The 20,914-nt window shown below is 41.5% G+C and overlaps 1 protein-coding gene across 9 annotated transcripts in view; it reads left to right on the plus strand.

Annotated features, from left to right (window-relative positions):
• The window catches only part of LOC126236763 (UPF0488 protein CG14286-like), a 718,241-nt gene that overhangs the window by 690,396 nt on the left and 6,931 nt on the right, over window positions 1-20,914 (plus strand). Inside the window, exons 2-3 of one of the 9 annotated variants that reach the window (XM_049946324.1) lie at window positions 673-1,467; window positions 5,224-5,396. The exons of 5 other annotated variants lie outside the window; for them this stretch is intronic. In XM_049946324.1, the coding sequence (XP_049802281.1) occupies window positions 5,246-5,396 (151 nt within the window). In that variant the 5' untranslated portion in view covers window positions 673-1,467; window positions 5,224-5,245. Of the gene's footprint in view, window positions 1-220; window positions 619-672; window positions 1,468-5,223; window positions 5,397-20,914 lie in introns of those variants that run through there. 3 more of the 9 variants (XM_049946325.1, XM_049946327.1, XM_049946326.1) reach the window with 3 other exon arrangements.

Here is a 20,914-nt window from a genome sequence, read left to right on the forward strand (position 1 = left end):
AGTATTTTTGTAACCTTCGCAACGTGCCTCATAGAGCGATATCAACTGGAAAATTTTGTCTCGTAACCACTGCATTTCAAATAAAAATGAAGGGACGTGAAATTTACGCACCACTGCACTCCAGATCAGAGCAAACGAACACTAGCGCTGCGCAGTCATATAGCAGGCCACGAACAATGTTTCATTGATCTCTACTGAGTACTGACGTAGTCGCGGAACATTGATTTTCTGTTGCGAACATGTTGCCACCATGTTGCGAACATCGGTAGTCCATTACTAGCCACGAACAATGTTCCGTACAATGTTGCGATCTTAGTGTAAACGCGCCTTTACAAACATAATACCTACTTACTCTACGGACACAAGTTAACCTGGTTATGCACCACAGCTACTAGGGGGCACTGCTTCTATGCATTCCTCAGTTTTTAAGTGACTTCAATGTGAAGCGGATTGTTTGCAACCAATTCGACGTGTGGGGTTAGGTTTGTGTGTGTGTGTGTGTGTGTACTAAGGTGCAAAGTAGATCTAAAAAGAGCATACATATCAGACGATAAAGCCTATCGCCCGAAAGAAAGTGATTGGAAAACATTATAATCGAGAATGCCTCAGACAAGAAAAGTATGCTTGTATTGGTAGATTATTCTGATGTTTTCGTACTTGAATTATGTGTAGGTTAGCAAGTGAGATTTGAAGAAAAAAGGAAGGAAGATTAGGGTTTAACAGCATGTGGTGCCGATGTCTTAGAGACGGAAGATTTCAAGATTTGGAGGTGAAAGCATATATTAATCGATCAGTATAGTTCATCTGATATATAGAGAAGCTACATGCGATACAAAGCATTGAGTGTTTTAGAACTAAACATCACAATGTAGTTGAAACGTTTCAGTTAATGGACCCAGGCAACATTGTACTGGCTTCCACTGTGACTACTCAGTGTTCCTGTATAGCGTGGAGCAGGCAGCTGAGTTAGCTGTATGAGTTCTGTGAATGTGATGTTTTCGTACTTGAGTTCTGTATAGGTTATCAAGTGAGATTTGAAGAAAAAAGGAAGGAAGATTAGGGTTTAACAGCACGTGGATGCCGATGTCTTAGAGACGGAAGATTTCACGAGTTGGAGGTGAAAGGATATATTAATCGATCAGTATAGTTCATCTGATATATAGAGAAGCTACATGCGATACAAAACATTGAGTGTTTTAGAACTAAACATCACAATGTAGTTGAAACGTTTCAGTTAATGGACCCAGGCAACATTGTACTGGCTTCCACTGTGACTACTCAATGTTCCCGTATAGCGTGGAGCAGGCAGCTGAGTTAGCTGTATGAGTTCTGTTGTGAATGTGATGTTTTCGTACTTGAGTTCTGTATAGGTTAGCAAGTGAGATTTGAAGAAAAAAGGAAGGAAGATTAGGGTTTAACAGCATGTGGTGCCGATGTCTTAGAGACGGAAGATTTCAAGATTTGGAGGTGAAAGCATATATTAATCGATCAGCATAGTTCATCTGATATATAGAGAAGCTACATGCGATACAAAGCATTGAGTGTTTTAGAACTAAACATCACAATGTAGTTGAAACGTTTCAGTTAATGGACCCAGGCAACATTGTACTGGCTTCCACTGTGACTACTCAGTGTTACCGTATAGCGTGGAGCAGGCAGCTGAGTTAGCTGTATGAGTTCTGTGAATGTGATGTTTTCGTACTTGAGTTCTGTATAGGTTAGCAAGTGAGATTTGAAGAAAAAAGGAAGGAAGGTTAGGGTTTAACAGCATGTGGTGCCGATGTCTTAGAGACGGAAGATTTCAAGAGTTGGAGGTAAAAGCATATATTAATCGATCAGTATAGTTCATCTGATATATAGAGAAGCTACATGCGATACAAAGCATTGAGTGTTTTGGTACTAAACATCACAATGTAGTTGAAACGTTTCAGTTAATGGACCCAGGCAACATTGTACTGGCTTCCACTGTGACTACCCAGTGTTCCCGTATAGCGTGGCGCAGGCAGCTGGGTTAGCTGTATGCGTTCTGTGAATTTGAACCCCAGAATGTTAATATCCGTAATGTGTATCGCTGAGAAAGTTGTATAATATTTATGTAAAGACATTTGTTGATGAGAACTGACAGGCTGCATCTTTCTTCTTTTAGTGTTCAAGCCTGAGTTTGGTTTGCAGCAGAGCACCATTCCTCTCTTTTTGTCTGCCTTCCTCTTCATTTCCACGTATGTGTTACATTCAGTGTCATTCATGATCTGTTGCATGTATGATATCCTTGGTTGTTCCCGCTGATTCCTTCACTCAATAGCTCCTTCTGCTATTATTCCAACGATGTTATTGTGTTGTAGGCTGTGCCCTACAAGTTTGTCTCTTCTTGTTTGGATGTGCCTCCATCGAAATCTGGTTTCCTAGACTCTTCTAAGCACCTCTTCATGTGTTACTTTGTCTGATCATCATCATCATCCTTCTATACCATAGTACCACATCTCCCGGGCCTTTAGCCATCTTCTCTCTTCTCTTCCCATTGTCAAGTTTCACACGCATGTGATATTAGACTTAAAGTTCAGTACTGTTCACATTTTGTAGCTGCTGCCTTCTTTGCTGTAGGAACAATGATGCATTTCTGGAAGTCTGTCGGTATCTCTCCTGTGTTATAGATGGACCTAAAAGTTTAAGGAGTATCATTTTCATGCTGTCATCAGCATTCTTTATTAGTTCTGCAGGGATATCTTCAATACCCATTGGTTTGTTGTCATGTGGTTCTTCTAGAGCTTTGTCAAATTATTTTTGCAGCGCGCTTCGATAGAGGATCATTTAGTAATCGCAGAAGCGTTACGGAGATGATAGGTAAACTCCAGTGGAAGACTCTGCAGGAGAGACGCTCAGTAGCTCGGTACGGGCTTTTGTTGAAGTTTCGAGAACATACCTTCACCGAAGAGTCAAGCAGTATATTGCTCCCTCCTACGTATATCTCGCAAAGAGACTATGAGGATAAAATCAGAGAGATTAGAGCCCACACAGAGGCATACCGACAATCCTTCTTTCCACGAACAATATGAGACTGGAATAGAAGGGAGAACCGATAGAGGTACTCAAGGTACCCTCTGCCACACACTGTCAGGTGGCTTGCGGAGTATGGATATAGATGTAGATGTCATCTCCCTTGTCATCTTCGTCTACTTGCTCTTCTCTTTGTATTACTTTTTCCGAAAGAGGTGTTCTGGCATACAACTCCTTTGTGTATTCTTTCCATCTCTTCACCAAACAGCATTTTCCCCTCTTTATTTTCTAATGTAGCTGAGAGTGTTGTTTAAAGTTTGTTACAAAATTTATTTGCTGTTCTGTAGGCTAAATCATTTCTTCTGTTCTGCATATTTTTTTTAGACTTCCCTGCATATTTCCTCAAGAAAATTTTCTTTTGCCTTCCTAGATTACCTATTGACTAAATTCCGTAGTCTTCTGTATGCAGCTTTTCCTTGTTCAACAGGTGCATTTTTTTTCAACAGGTGTCTTTTTTGTATAATCTCATGTTTTCTAATGGCTCAATAATATCTGTTGTAATCCATTCAATAGCATAGTGCTTTGCCAGTCTCTCAGTTTTCAGTTTTTCTAGTTCCCATTTAAGTTTTACTGGCTTCTTCTTCAAACATTTAAATTTGAGTGAACTTTTCATGAGGGCCAGGTTATGGTCACTGCCTATGTCTGCAGATGGATAGCTCCTGCAATCTTTTACCTGGTTCCTAAAATGTGCCTTCACCAGAATGTAATCAATCTGTTGTCTCCTCAGGTTTCCAGGGGCCTTCCATGTGTATCTTCTTTGTTTGTGATGTTGGAAAAGTGTGTTTTCAACAACTAATTGGTGCCTCGAGCAGAACTCGATTAGTCGATCTCCTCTTTCATTTCTTCGTCAAAGTCCATATTTGCCAACAATTCCTTCCTCCGGTTCTTCACCCACAATTGCATTCCAGTCCCCAGTGGCAGTCATGCTCATCTCCCTTAACATTTCTCATTGCATTACTTATTTCTTCATATATTTCGTCAATGACTGCATCTACTTCTTTGGATGTTGGTATGTATATTTGTATTATCAGAGTGTCCTTTGGTTTAGTTTCAAGTTTGACTAGCATTATTCAAGAGTTGTATTGCACATATCCCTTGACACGTGAGCCATAGTTTTTCCTCAAAATTATTCCAACTCCTCCCATTCCCGGTCTATTTTGGTCGGTTCCAATGTGAATGACTGTATTCTTCAGATCAGAAATCACCTGGTTGGGACCATCTCATCTCCGATATGCCTAGGATATCGATTTCCAATCGTTCCATTTCAAGTTTTAGATTTTCTTATTTGCTACACTGGAGCAGCGTTCTCATGTTCCAAGTTGCTATGTTAAAATTGGGATTCTTTTTCTTCGCCTTGTCTGTATCTTTTGCAGTCCCCACCCGGAGATCTGATTGGGGGACTATTTTATCTCCAGAAAATTTTACGGAAGATACTGGCATGGTTTACTGCTGATGCTTGGGATAACCGTACTTCTTTAATATGGTGGTTTCCCCTTGCCTTCCATGTCCTATGCCATTGTAAATCAGCTGGTTCTCCTGCCTTTGGAAATGATTTCTCATTTCCAGGACAAGAGGGTGCCCTGCACAGCAAATGCTGGGGTGATGACTTACCCCTGTCATCCCTCGGTCCATGTCTATGTTAGCCATCACATGAAGTGACACTTCAACTGGCAGGCATATTCTTATAATTTTGATTTATTTATTTTCAAACGACTTTGAATGGACAGTGCTGTGTACTGTGTGTGTCAAGAAACTGACCACCAGTACATACGTGTGTGTGTGTGTGTGTGTGTGTGTGTGTGTGTGTGTGTTATTAGAATGTTGACAACTGTGAGACGGCAGTTCGTGGAACTGCTTCGGTCTTCACCAGGAGCGAATTAAGAAAGAAAGAAAATGTGTAGACATCTAGTTGAATTTGATCTTAAGTGTTATTAATGAAATTTAATCATTAGGCACCAACTTGTCCAGTTGGATTTTATGGTGACCATCAATAAACTGTCACAAGGAAATTTGGAGGAAATGCTTCACATAACACACTAACACACTGTTGTTTACGTATGTATAGCTACATCCTTGTGTGATAGGCATTGCAGTATGAGAGAATGTTTATAGGGTGTATGATAAAGTGTTATTTGATAAATAAATAAATGTGATCTGTCTTTTTCATAGGGTCATACTTCCAAGGGTAAAAATGGGTCAAAACCAATCCATAATGGTAATGACCAAATTGCTGCAAGTGCAGAAGATAGCAGTGAACAGACACAGCAGTTTGTTAGAATTGTACTGGTGTATTCGCCAGTTGGAGGCAGTGCTTCATACAGATAAAATGACTCCAAGGCAAGGTAAGAGAGAGAGAGAGAGAGAGAGAGAGAGAGAGAGAGAGAGAGAGAGAGAGAGAGAGGGGGGGGGGTGTTGTGTTAACACTCATTCTGTGAACATAAGAGAATAAAAAATTAAAAAGCTGTGTGAATGTTATATAGGAATGGTTAAAGATGTGGTAAAAACTGTTGATGTATGATATATGAACATAATAGGTTATCTATCAAAATATTTGTCATATTATTGTCTATGATGTATTACAGCTTTTTTGAGTTACCTTGTAGTCTGTCCTTTATAACAAGAAGTGTGTGAAATGGATTGAACATAGACTTTGGACTATGCCACAGAGCACTCTGATTCGGTAACATTCATTTTTATTGACATCTGTTGTCTTCACTAACTCTCAAGGCATGTCACCTTTCCAACCCTGTGTGTTGGGCATAACCAATAATTCAACTAACAACGTCAAAGGTATGTGGAATGTTATAAAAAGTGAGACAGGTGTTGCTCCCCTAAAGGCTTCCTACATCGTCATTAACCACAACAATATATAATTAGTGATAACCCCCCCCCTCCCCCCCAGGATCTTCAATGAACACTTCCTAAGTGTCACTGAACACACAGGTTGTAAGTCAAATCTTTGTGAGGCGGTCAATTTTAACAAATAGCAAGATCTAAACACTGCACTGAAATGATGTTATTTTCCACATTAATGTGACCATCACCTCAGTTTAAAGTCAATGTGCAATAACCACACATAGATGGCAATTGGCAGTGCTAGCAGTGGAGGGTATATAAAGCGTGTCAGGAAAGGGGGGGGGGGAGGGTAAGAAAAAGTGCAGTTTTTGTAATGCAAAAAGGAGCGATTTATCTGAAATTCGGTGTAGCATGATCATTGGCCTTTGGACCTAGGGTGGAAGCATTTCCGAAACGGCTAAGTTTGTAGACTGTTGCTTGCTACCATGGTTAAAGTGTACTGTGCATGGAAAAATGGCACTATCCAAAACTGGCACCGAGTAACTGTGGTGCAAGGTTGAATGACGGCTGCAGAGATGTCTGCAAGCGATTAGACATGTGGTTGTTGAGCAACTGACCAACCAGATGAAACAAGTGGTTACCAACAGTTTATACTTAAAAATCATTCAGTGGACATTACTGGGTATGTGCCTCCACAGCAGGCACCAGGTTCATCCACTTATGCTGAATGCTGTTCATCAGTGACGAAGGCTTGAATTTGCATGCCAGTACCACAACTGTACATCCACTGGTCCACTGAGTGGTGACAGGCAGCCTTTTCAGATGAATAATGTTTTGTGCTCTGTCAGACAGCTGACTGTTGGCATGTATGGCATGAAACATATGAAAACAAATATTCTGCAACAATCGTCGGAAGGGCCCAAGCCAGAGGAGGGAGTGTTATGATCTGGGGAATGTTTTCATGGCATTCCCTGGGTGATCTCATCATTCTGTAAGGCACAGTGCATCAACAGAAGTATGCATCTATCCTTGGGCACATGCCCACCCCTACATGCAGTTTCTTTGTCCTTGGTATCTACAAGCAGAACAATGCAGTTTGACACAGCCCACAATTTATGTGCATGGTTTGGACAGCACCAGGATGAGTTTTATACTCCCTGGCCAACAAACTCACCGCATTTAAACCCAATCGAGAATCTGTGGGACCATCTCAATCAGGCTGTTCATACCATGGATCCCCAACTGAGAAATCTTGCATAGCTGGCCATGGCGCTGGAGTTGACATGGCTCCACATCCTTATTGCACCTCCCAGAACCTAACTTACTCTCTTCCTGCATGTCACAGAGCAGTATGCACTGTGAAAGATGATTATTCTAGCTTTCGACAGCTGGTCACATTAATGTGACTGGACAATGTATAAGAACCAGAGAACTTAAGAATACCATTGTGTCATTAAAAAATTATCCTTAATCTAGCTTGGACAATACCTCAAGCAAGCAACTGAAACAATACTCTAGCAAATATGTTAATACTGAGCCACTTCGTTGACTTGGCAATCTACTGAGGTTTATTCCCTTTTTTAAACCGTTTTTTATTTTTTTAAAAAAGAGGGTGCTTCAGAGATGAACAATTACAGTTTGATTTCACATCTTAGTGTCTTCAATAGTATTTGACAGATGGTTGAATGCAAGGATTGTCAAAAACCTTGAACACTTAAGTGTTTTATATAAAGAACAATTTGGTTTAAAAAAAGGCATTGACTGAACAAGCCGTAGTATTTTGTATAGAAAACAATGTGGTTAAAAAAAAGCATTGACTGAACAGTAAGTCTTCAAATTTTTGAAGATATTTTAGTCAATAAAGGAGGACAGTTCACCAGTGGCTGTCTTCTGTGATCTGACTACAATACCTTCAGTTGAGTGGCTCACCAGCTACTATCAGAGTAAGCCCAGCAGTATTGTATCAGGGGCTCATTAGGTAACCTGCCAAAATCTAACAGGAAGCAGAAAGTAATTATGGAAGTTGTGGATTACGAATCAGGACCACCTGTCGTCTCAGACTGCGGTGTTATTGGTAAAGGAATCTCACAGGATTGGGTCCTTTGTTTCTAATTTTTAATAATGATCTGCCTGCTGCTGTGAATAGTGTTGAGTGCAAATATACCATGTTTACAGATGACATAAACGTTTCAACAGCAAATCTGCCAGACATTTTTGTAAAGATGAAGTTTACACTCACATGGTCTATAGTGCTGTAGTCATTCATGTTAGATGGCCAATAACCATTGATCACAACCAGTCAGCTGCCAGCCTACATTGGTGAAGCACCAGGAGACTAGTGAATCATATAAATAGCTTTTTCTATTTGTTTTCATTGTTTGATACTCAAGTTAGTAGTACTAGGACGGATAGGTTGCGTGCATGCTGTATGCAGACTCAGGAGCAGCTGGCTGCAGTTTGTGAACAACTGAAGATACTTATGGCCACATTCAACAGTCTGCAGGCTGCTGCCTCGGGGTGTGGCAGCAGTGGATAAACTGGCCCTAGCAGTGAGGTACCTCAGGTGTCTCTTCTTTTGCGTGTGGGCACCTTCCAGTGTACCCAACACAGGACTCCAAATTCACTGCACTTGTTACTCCAAGTTCCAATATTCACTCAGTGTGTTTACTGGGGGGCCTCATCCAGACATGGAGGACACTGTGCTTGTGGCTAAGGAGGGGGCAGGGTGCGGTAGTCGGCAGTGCAAACAAAGCTCACAATTTGCAGCATCGTACCCAGAGTTGATCAGGGTCCTTTGGTTTGCTGCCAAGTGGAGAGTCTAAACCAGAGGCTCCGTTGAGTCTGTGGTTGTCATGGCTGCAGATTTCCAGACCTATGTTGTGGGGTGTAGAGTTGTACAACTGCTCTTGATTGGTCAGGGAAGCTCTACACAAAGAAAGCTGCTACTCAGGTAGTGGAATGCGAAGGTTTTTTTTTTTAAAGACTAGGCGCTAGTTTTAGGTCCTCTGATATGCATAGCGTGGAAACAGATAGTGTACAAAATAGGCACTTCAACTGTCAAAATTTTAACAGTAAATTATTGAACTATTCAAATGTTTAGCAAATTATGGAATGTATATTGAAAAGACAGTTAGGTGCTGTAGGAGGGTGAGTGTTCATTGCCGTCAACAAAAATATTCTGTCTATTGAGGACAAAATTGAGTCTGACTGTGAAGTTAAGTGGACACAAGTAGCAGGCTTAGGTGAACTCAAGTTAATTATCAAATGATTTACTAGCCGTTAGGTTCTGCTAAAATTATTGTAGAATCATTGAAGGAAAGTCTACGCTCAGCAGCGCGAAAATCCCAAGATCATGCAGTATTGGTTGGAGGTGACTTTAATCTTCTGAACATTGAGTATTGGCTGGGACATCTATAGATTCACTGCAGGTGATATGGACGGAAAATCTTGTGAAGTACATTTGAACACAGTTTTCTGAAAGCTGTCTTGAACTACTGGTTAGACAACCCACAGATGGTGGAAATATTTTAGAACTTCTACCTACAAACAGGCCTAATTTTAATGGCGGTGACAGTATAGAGAAGATACTACTGATCAAGTTGTCATCATACCAATGATGGCTACTAAAACTAATCAATCTGTCAAGAAAGCTAGGAGAGTATTTGTGCTAGAAGAAGCAGATAAGCAGTTACTAGCATCTCATTTGATAAATGAATTGACTTCGTTTAGGTCTAATATGACAGATGTCCCCCCCATGAACCATGGACCTTGCCGTTGGTGGGGAGGCTTGTGTGCCTCAGCGATACAGATGGCCGTACCGTAGGTGCAACCACAATGGAGGGGTATCTGTTGAGAGGCCAGACAAACATGTGGTTCCTGAAGAGGGGCAGCAGCCTTTTCAGTAGTTGCAGGGGCAACAGTCTGGATGATTGACTGATCTGGCCTTGTAACATTAACCAAAACGGCCTTGCTGTGCTGGTACTGCGAACGGCTGAAAGCAAGGGGAAACTACAGCCGTAATTTTTCCTGAGGACATGCAGCTTTACTATATGATTAAATGATAATGGCGTCCTCTTGGGTAAAATATTCCGGAGGTAAAATAGTCCCCCATTCGGATCTCCGGGCGGGGACTACTCAAGAGGACGTCGTTATCAGGAGAAAGAAAACTGGCGTTCTACGGATCGGAGCGTGGAATGTCAGATCCCTTTATCGGGCAGGTAGGTTAGAAAATTTAAAAAGGGAAATGGATAGGTTAAAGTTAGATATAGTGGGAATTAGTGAAGTTCGGTGGCAGGAGGAACAAGACTTTTGGTCAGGTGATTACAGGGTTATAAATACAAAATCAAATAGGGGTAATGCAGGAGTAGGTTTAATAATGAATAAAAAAATAGGAGTGCGGGTTAGCTGCTACAAACAGCATAGTGAACGCATTATTGTGGAAAAGATAGACACAAAGCCCATGCCTACTACAGTAGTACAAGTTTATATGGCAACTAGCTCTGAAGATAAAGAAATTGAGGAAATGTATGACGAGATAAAAGAAATTATTCAGATAGTGAAGGGAGACGAAAATTTAATAGTCATGGTTGACTGGAATTCGTCAGTAGGAAAAGGGAGAGAAGGAAACATAGTAGGTGAATATGGATTGGGGGAAAGAAATGAAAGAGGAAGCCGCCTTGTAGAATTTTGCACAGAGCATAACTTAATCATAGCTAACACTTGGTTCAAGAATCATAAAAGAAGGTTGTATACCTGGAAGAATCCTGGAGATACTAAAAGGTATCAGATAGATTATATAATGGTAAGACAGAGATTTAGGAACCAGGTTTTAAATTGTAAGACATTTCCAGGGGAAGATGTGGATTCTGACCACAATCTATTGGTTATGAACTGCAGATTGAAACTGCAAAAAGGTGGGAATTTAAGGAGATGGGACCTGGATAAACCAGAGGTTGTAGAGAGTTTCAGAGAGAGCATAAGGGAACAATTGACAGGAATGGGGGAAAGAAATACAGTAGAAGAAGAATGGGTAGCTCTGAGGGATGAAGTAGTGAAGGCAGCAGAGGATCAAGTAGGTAAAAAGACGAGGGCTAATAGAAATCCTTGGGTAACAGAAGAAATATTGAATTTAATTGATGAAAGGAGAAAATATAAAAATGCAGTAAATGAAGCAGGCAAAAAGGAATACAAACGTCTCAAAAATGAGATCGACAGGAAGTGCAAAATGGCTAAGCAGGGATGGCTAGAGGACAAATGTAAGGATGTAGAGGCTTGTCTCACTAGGGGTAAGATAGATACTGCCTATAGGAAAATTAAAGAGACCTTTGGAGAGAAGAGAACCACTTGTATGAATATCAAGAGCTCAGATGGCAACCCAGTTCTAAGCAAGGAAGGGAAAGCAGAAAGGTGGAAGGAGTATATAGAGGGTCTATACAAGGGCGATGTACTTGAGGACAATATTATGGAAATGGAAGAGGATGTAGATGAAGATGAAATGGGAGATACGATACTGCGTGAAGAGTTTGACAGAGCACTGAAAGACCTGAGTCAAAACAAGGCCCCGGGAGTAGACAACGTTCCATTAGAACTACTGATGGCCTTGGGAGAGCCAGTCATGACAAAACTCTACCATCTGGTGAGCAAGATGTATGAGACAGGCGAAATACCCACAGACTTCAAGAAGAATATAATAATTCCAATCCCAAAGAAAGCAGGTGTTGACAGATGTGAAAATTACCGAACTATCAGTTTAATAAGTCACAGCTGCAAAATACTAACACTAATTCTTTACAGACGAATGGAAAAACTGGTAGAAGCGGACCTCGGGGAAGATCAGTTTGGATTCCGTAGCAATGTTGGAACACGTGAGGCTATACTAACCTTACGACTTATCTTAGAAGAAAGATTAAGAAAAGGCAAACCTACGTTTCTAGCATTTGTAGACTTAGAGAAAGCTTTTGACAATGTTAACTGGAATGCTCTCTTTCAAATTCTGAAGGTGGCAGGGGTAAAATACAGGGAGCGAAAGGCTATTTACAATTTGTACAGAAACCAGATGGCAGTTATAAGAGTCGAGGGGCATGAAAGGGAAACAGTGGTTGGGAAAGGAGTGAGACAGGGTTGTAGCCTCTCCCCGATGTTATTCAATCTGTATATTGAGCAAGGAAACAAAAGAAAAATTCGGAGTAGGTATTAAAATCCATGGAGAAGAGATAAAAACTTTGAGGTTCGCCGATGACATTGTAATTCTGTCAGAGACAGCAAAGGACTTGGAAGAGCAGTTGAACGGATTGGACAGTGTCTTTAAAGGTGGATATAAGATGAACATCAACAAAAGCAAAACGAGGATAATGGAATGTAGTCAAATTAAATCGGGTGATGCTGAGGCAATTAGATTAGGAAATGGGACACTTAAAGTAGTAAAGGAGTTTTGCTATTTAGGGAGTAAAATAACTGATGATGTTCGAAGTAGAGAGGATATAAAATGTAGACTGGCAATGGCAAGGAAATCGTTTCTGAAGAAGAGAAATTTGTTAACATCGAGTATAGATTTAAGTGTCAGGAAGTCGTTTCTGAAAGTATTTGTATGGAGTGTAGCCATGTATGGAAGTGAAACATGGACGATAACTAGTTTGGACAAGAAGAGAATAGAAGCTTTCGAAATGTGGTGCTACAGAAGAATGCTGAAGATAAGGTGGGTAGATCACGTAACTAATGAGGAGGTATTGAATAGGATTGGGGAGAAGAGAAGTTTGTGGCACAACTTGACTAGAAGAAGGGATCGGTTGGTAGGACATGTTTTGAGGCATCAAGGGATCACAAATTTAGCATTGGAGGGCAGCAAGGAGGGTAAAAATCGTAGAGGTAGGCCAAGAGATGAATACACCAAGCAGATTCAGAAGGATGTAGGTTGCAGTAGGTACTGGGAGATGAAGAAGCTTGCACAGGATAGAGTAGCATGGAGAGCTGCATCAAACCAGTCTCAGGACTGAAGACCACAACAACAACAACAACAACAACAACAACAACAACAATGACAGATGTAGGGGAATTATATGAAACGTTTGAACTGAGTGTAAATCATGCTCTGGAGATGTGTGTGCCAAGTGGGTTAAGGATGGAAGGACCCTCCATAGTTTAATAATCACATTGGGAAAATGCTGAGGAAACAGAGATTGTTGCACTCTTGGTTCAAAAAAGGAAATGCAAATGTTCATGGGCAAAAGTTAGTAGAAATTCTCACCATCATAGCTTAGTGAAAGATATTGTGAAGAACCCGAGAAAGTTCTGGTCATACTTAAAATCACAAACCGCTAACCAGGTTAAAGGTTTTTGTTTAGTGACTCTTCAAACAGTCTGGGGTGGCAACAGAAGACAACAGAAGGAAAGCTGAAGTTTTAAATTTCATGTTTAAGAAATCATTTACACAGGAGGATCATGCAAACATAGCATTTTCACTTAAAACTTTGGGACTAGTAGGCTGTGGTCAATGTACACAAACTTTAACCAGAACTCGAGGGATTGCCGAATATACAGGCAGTTTAGAGGGCACCACAGTGTATCATGTGATGTCAGCGACAAGATTATTGCTTGTTGCCAACATTCTCAATTGAAAGTAATGAGACATCATTCTTAAGTTGCAATGTTGACATCCACATTTTGTCTAATTTAACACCTTTCTCTTTTCTCTTAAAATTATTATGGTGTTTATAAATCTCAATAGCCTCTCTTTACACATGTGCATGGTATTGCAATGATTTTGATATGGCACTCGTCTCAGTGAATTTTATTTCAAGATCATCCTCTTGGTAAAGGTGGTCCATTGTGGATGATGTATCTGTATATCCTAGGTGGCTATTCCTCCTGTGTTCAACGAGATGGGTGTTAACACTTTATTTTGTGGTGCCAATATAAACCAGTCGACAACTATAGGGAATTTTATATATAACCGGTGTAGGCAAGGGATGTTGTATATCTTTTGCTGATCTTAAATATTCTTTTATCTTTGTGATACGTCTGAATGTATTTGCTCAAAACTTTCCCAATACAATCTGTAATCAAGCTGATGAACAGAAGGAAAACTTTCCCTTTGTGTGGCCATCGTTCCTCATTGATCCTGATTTTCTCCCTAGGGCTAAGTGCTCTATCTATAACCTTGTTAGAACAACTATTCTTCTTGAATGTCGACCATAGATTTTCAAGCTCATCTTTTAGATAAGCCGGTTCAGAAATTTTGTGCATCCTATCTACCAAGGTTTTAATCAGCCCCTCGTTTGACAACAGACATATCCAAGAAATTCTGCTGGCTTTTGTTCTGTCTCCATAGCAAATTGTATTTTTGGATTGGTACTGTTGAGATGTACCAGGAATGCACCCAATTACTCTGCACCATGTGTCCATCTACTAAAGTATCATTGACCTAGAAGTGCCACCTGACTGTCTTTTTCTGGCAGTCCATAACACCTGTTCAGATTTCTTCATAAACAAATTGGCAACAGCTGGAGTAAGGGGACTGCCCATAGCTACCCAATCAATCCGTTCGTAAAAATCATTATTGTATTGAAAATAGGTCGTGGAGTTATTCATACTCTGCCTCACCACAACCTATTTTCAGTACAATAATGATTTTATGAACGAACTGACACGGTACTATGGGTAGTCCTCTTAATCCAGTTGTTGCCAATTTGTTTATGGATAACTTTATATTCGATGCTCCCTCGAGTTCACCATTTTACCTCTGAAGATGTGTCCTGCTGTCGCGGAGGAAATGTTAGGAGAAAGTTATATACATCGACTATGGCGCAACAGACTTGAAGTTCTAAGTGATATCAGTACCAGCCATGAAATCATACATTGTATGATGAAACATACTGTTGGTTGATTGTCGTACAGACTCCCACATGGAGGACAGAAATTGAATTGACATCCTTGGCATAGAGAAACAGCTGAAAGAGTTGCAAGCCAATAAGTCACCAGGTCCAGATGGAATACCAATTGGGTTTTACAGAGAATACTCAGTGGTGTTGACCCCTTCCTTCTCTTGCATTTATCGTGAATCTCCCACCCAGTGCAAAGTCCCAAGAGACTGAAAAAAAGTGCTGCTAACTCATATATAAAAGAAAGGTAAAAGATCAGATCTGCATAATTACAGACCAATGTCTTTAACATTGGTTTGCTGCAAATTTCTTGAACACATTCAGAGTTCAAATATAATAAGTTTCTTTGAGATGGAAAATTTTTTGTCCACAAATCAGCACATATTTAGAAAGCTTTGCTTGTCCAAAACTCAGCTTGCCCTTTTCTGCCATGATATCCTACAAACCATGGATGGGGGGCAACAGGTGGATTCCATATTCCTAGATTTCCCCAAGGCATTTGATATGGTGCCCCACTGCAGACTGTTGATGAAGGTCTAAGCATACAGTTCAGGTTCCGAGATATGTGAGTGGCTCGAAGACTTCTTAAGTGATAGAACCCAGCACATTGTACTTGAATGCGTGTGTTCATCACAGACGAGGGTATCATCAAGAGTGCCCAGGGAAGTGTCATATGACCACTCTTATTCTCTATATACATAAATGATCTGGCAGACAGGGGGAACAGCAATTTATGGTTGTTTGCTGATTATGCTGTGATGTGCTGGAAGGTGTCATTGTTGAGTGTACAAGATGACTTAGAATTCCTTGTTGATGTGTTAAATGACAGCTTGTTCTAAATATAGAAAAAAAATGTGATTGCATGTGAATGAATAGGAAAAAAAACTGTCCTATAATGTTTGAATACAGCATTAGCAGGGTATTGCTTGACACAGTCACATTGATTAAATATCTAGGTGTAATTTTGCAAAGCAATATGAAATGAAATGAGCATGTGAGGTTGGTAGTAGTGAAGGGGAATGCTGGGCTTCATTTTGTTGAGAGAATTTTGAGTGTGTGTAGCTCAGCCATAAAAGATACAGCATATACACTTCTGGAAATGGAAAAAAGAACACATTGACGCCGGTGTGTCAGACCCACCATACTTGCTCCGGACACTGCGAGAGGGCTGTACAAGCAATGATGACACGCACGGCACAGCGGACACACCAGGAACCGCGGTGTTGGCCGTCGAATGGCGCTAGCTGCGCAGCATTTGTGCACCGCCGCCGTCAGTGTCAGCCAGTTTGCCGTGGCATACGGAGCTCCATCGCAGTCTTTAACACTGGTAGCATGCCGCGACAGCGTGGACGTGAACCGTATGTGCAGTTGACGGACTTTGAGCGAGGGCGTATAGTGGGCATGCGGGAGGCCGGGTGGACGTACCGCCGAATTGCTCAACACGTGGGGTGTGAGGTCTCCACAGTACATCGATGTTGTCGCCAGTGGTTGGCGGAAGGTGCACGTGCCCGTCGACCTGGGACCGGACCGCAGCGACGCACGGATGCACGCCAAGACCGTAGGATCCTACGCAGTGCCGTAGGGGACCGCACCGCCACTTCCCAGCAAATTAGGGACACTGTTGCTCCTGGGGTATCAGCGAGGACCATTCGCAACCGTCTCCATGAAGCTGGGCTACGGTCCCGCACACCGTTAGGCCGTCTTCCGCTCACGCCCCAACATCGTGCAGCCCGCCTCCAGTGGTGTCGCGATAGGCGTGAATGGAGGGACGAATGGAGACGTGTCATCTTCAGCGATGAGAGTCGCTTCTGCCTTGGTGCCAATGATGGTCGTATGCGTGTTTGGCGCCGTGCAGGTGAGCGCCACAATCAGGACTGCATACGACCGAGGCACACAGGGCCAACACCCGGCATCATGGTGTGGGGAGCAATCTCCTACACTGGCCGTACACCACTGGTGATCGTCGAGGGGACACTGAATAGTGCACGGTACATCCAAACCGTCATCGAACCCATCGTTCTACCATTCCTAGACCGGCAAGGGAACTTGCTGTTCCAACAGGACAATGCACGTCCGCATGTATCCCGTGCCACCCAACGTGCTCTAGAAGGTGTAAGTCAACTACCCTGGCCAGCAAGATCTCCGGATCTGTCCCCCATTGAGCATGTTTGGGACTGGATGAAGCGTCGTCTCACGCGGTCTGCACGTCCAGCACGAACGCTGGTCCAACTGAGGCGCCAGGTGGAAATGGCATGGCAAGCCGTTCCACAGGACTACATCCAGCATCTCTACGATCGTCTCCATGGGAGAATAGCAGCCTGCATTGCTGCGAAAGGTGGATATACACTGTACTAGTGCCGACATTGTGCATGCTCTGTTGCCTGTGTCTATGTGCCTGTGGTTCTGTCAGTGTGATCATGTGATGTATCTGACCCCAGGAATGTGTCAATAAAGTTTCCCCTTCCTGGGACAATGAATTCACGGTGTTCTTATTTCAATTTCCAGGAGTGTAGAATGCTAGTGCAACCCATTCTTGAGCACTGTTGGTGTTTGGGACACTATAATTAACGATCAGTAGTAGATAATAGGGAAGTAATATCTACATCTCCATTAGCATATCTTAAAATTGGAAGCAGTTTCCATGTATTTATGTGAGTGGGTTTAAAGTAACAGGTGGTGCTGGGTAAGTAGTAAATCAAATAAGCATCAAGTAGAGCTGGATGCATACAGAGGAAAAGGATTTTGTGGCTGTGCCAACATGGCCATCTGGACAGTGAGTAATTGTGATTTTAATGTAGAGGTTTACTATCCTGTGGCATTTGCATCTTTGACTCTGCGTCAAGATTAAGAGTCAGGTAACCGGAAAAGGAAGTGGACAGTTTGCAGAGTTCTTGGTTTTTCCTGAACTGATTGTGGATCTTTTGCTACAACGAAGCCATTGTTTTTCTCGAGAATATTGAAGATTGGTCTGGGGAGGTTGCTCTAATAGAGAAGATCAGAAATGGAGTTTTGCTGATCAATCACTGGCGCTTCAGTTCTGCGTCAAGAGAGGAGATATACCAGTCACCATCTCTTCTCATAACAATCTCAGTAAGAATTAGAGGTGTTTCTTGCATCTGGACTTAATGCTACAAGCTGATGAAGAGCTGTGTAATAATCTGCCATGGCATGGAGTCCAATTTTCTTCTCTGTATCCAGGAGGGGCCTAAGGTTAATAGAGTGGACAATGGAGCTTTTGTCATAGCCTCCGAAAGTAAAATTTTTCCTGAGAAGGTTAAGGTCATTGTTTATAGGTGTGATGTTGGGCCTTATTTTCCTCCTCCAGTGAGATTTTTTAGGTGCCAAAGTATCGGACACATACCCTCCCACTGTTCTAATGAGGCTATCTGTAGAGCATGTGGACGGGCATCCCACGATAGCAGCCCTTGTGACCAAACACCCTCAATGCGTCAACTCTCTGGAACTGCACCTTCCTCATTCACTGCAGTGCTCAGTGTTCAAGAGGGAGAAGAAAATTCAAGAGTATAAAACACTTGACTGCCTGTCATACCTAGATGCAGAGAAAAAGTTTGAAAGACTTCATTTGAGTGATATAGTCTCAGATTTTGTGACTGGTGTGTCACTGTCCATACATTATGCGGTGACATGATCTTGCACGACACGTCCTGACTCTGGTCTTAGAGCTGGGGGAGGGAATGCCAGCTGCCTTGCCCCCTATACCTGCAGCACCAGTGGTTCCCACACTGAAGATAAAATGGGGAAATCTTCACAGAAATTGAAGTCTCACAAGCATAAGCAGAAAGTTAAGCTACTTTCCGAGGCTTCAGATCTTCACTAAGGTGTGGCATGCATCTTTCCAGGCCCCTCAAAACAGATGCCATTGTGTTGCCAACTATGAATCTGCCAGTTCCTTCTGCGTCGGGAGGATACGCCTCACTGTAACTGCTGTAGTTTAGTGGCGATAGCACATTTTCTTGTTGAGTGTGACCTGCTGGCTGGTCTGTGGCAAGGTGTAGGCCTGTTTATCTCACTATCTGCGATCCTTGTGGATGATGAGATGGCCTCTACCAAAGTGTTAAAGAGTAGATTTTACACTAAACTATAGCAGTCCTCCACTTCAGGCTTGGGGGGGGGGGGGGGAGGGGGAGAGTCTCCCCTTATGGTAGCCCCCCCCCCCTATGTGACTGCAAGTTACTTTCTCCCCCCCTCCCCATCCTGTTGTGCTTTTAGATCCGGTTCCAAGATGTCCAGAAATGGCAGACAGCCACCCTTCTCCATTCCATCATAAATTTAATACTCTCGTGGCCTGTGCACCATAGATGGAGCAATATTTGAAGAAGGAGAGTAACTTGACAGAGGTCACTCATATAATGGTTGTCTTTGCATATGCATCGTCACACCTATTTTTGGTATAAAAGTAGTGATGTGAACTAACGATCTCCAGCAGAACACTCAACTGAAGATGATTGAGTGATTGTCAGCTGAAGTATCATGGCATGAAGTTGATGTTATCAGGCTGCAATCGTGAAATTTTGTGGAATAAGGAATAACCCTCTTTAAATAAACTTCTTCTTAACACCAAAGGAGTGGAGCTATTCAATAGGAGTAGGTCATCATTTCAGCATTGTTTTCACAAGCGTAATTTACTGCATGAAAAGTTTTTCTCTCAGTTGTTTATCATTGAGAGAAATGATATAGTGGTCTCGAGGTACCAATATCTGCATGCCACAAGGAGCATTTCATTCGAAGACATGGTGTGGTTGGATGAGACATGGGTTTACGCTTGTCTCATGTTGACCAAGGGGTGGATGGACCACACAGGACAAGTGATGACGAAAGCACCATTAGGAGAAGGTGACAGGTTAATGGTGCTTTACACTGGCTCTGTTTATTACTGGTCCACTTCAGGAAGCAAAGTAACTGTTGTGAGGAAATGAATGCTATAATTTTCATGGACTGGTTTTCTAGTGCTCTGTGGCAAAATATTCCTGTGAATTTGACAGTAGTGATGGACAATGTGCCATACCACTCTCTTGTGATAAAGGAAGCTCTAACAGTACAGTCGAGGGAAGTGGATATTTTACTTTGAGTACAAAGAATTGTTGTATTGAATAAAATAGAACCTGGAATGAATAAGGTAGAGTTAATGGAATTTGTAATTGAGCATAAAAGGGTCGAGGTCAAAGATAATGGGGCAAGAAACAAGAAGCAGCTTATGCTCAGTGAGGTTGAAAGCTGATAAAAGAAACCATTGCAGATGTTATCCTACAGGACTAGTTGTAATGTAGCAGAATAAGACAGTGTTAAATGAAGAATACAATTCCACACATATCGGAAATTGCTATACCATCATGCTGTGTTGTTTATGCAAAGGGCATGCAGAAGTTTAAATTGTAACATGTATGTATGTATGAAAACATGTTAAATTATGATGAAATGAAACCAGTGATATTCAGTTACAACCTATTTATAAGAAGATTGTATTGCAATCCAAAAATATGTTAAACATAATGTAAACATGAAGGCTGAAATTATTCTTTGTGGGATTAATACAGTGAAGAGTAATAGTAATTATGATAGAGCTGACTGCAGGATTCATGTTAGGAACAAAAGTTGTACTGTAATTGAAAAGCAATTAACAGAAAAGATTAAGGCATTATTAACGATGCTTGTTTCATGAAATTTTAATATGAAAACAGATTTTTCAACTAGTAAGTGTATCATAGATATTGTCATGATTGGTAAAGCTAAAATCTTTAACCAGTTTTATGAAAGTGTATAAATTTAAATTTTAAGTTCAGTTATGCTCGATTTAAACAATATGTAGAAAGCTTCTGTAATTGTTGGATCTTATAACACCGTTAGTGACAGTAGTCGTGGCAGCAGTTAGTACATGCCAGTCTAGCATCAGCCTTACATCAGGTTTTGGGCACTAAACCTATTTTAAAAGTATTTTGTGTGTTTTGACTATGTTATTTTTTGGCAAACTTGTCCAAATTGCCTGACATTATGTAGAATTGAAACCAGGAGCTTCACACCTCAATCATCTCCTAGAATATCAGCAAGTTAAATAATTGAAATGTAACCACAAAAACTGATTACGTTTTGTGGTCTCGGGTAGTCAGCCATACCAGGAAGGTATGTTGAGGAGACATGGATTCATGATGGACTGCTGGAAGAACAAATTG

The sequence above is a fragment of the Schistocerca nitens genome, chromosome 2 (assembly GCF_023898315.1).
Source record: "Schistocerca nitens isolate TAMUIC-IGC-003100 chromosome 2, iqSchNite1.1, whole genome shotgun sequence".
NCBI lineage: Eukaryota > Metazoa > Arthropoda > Insecta > Orthoptera > Acrididae > Schistocerca > Schistocerca nitens.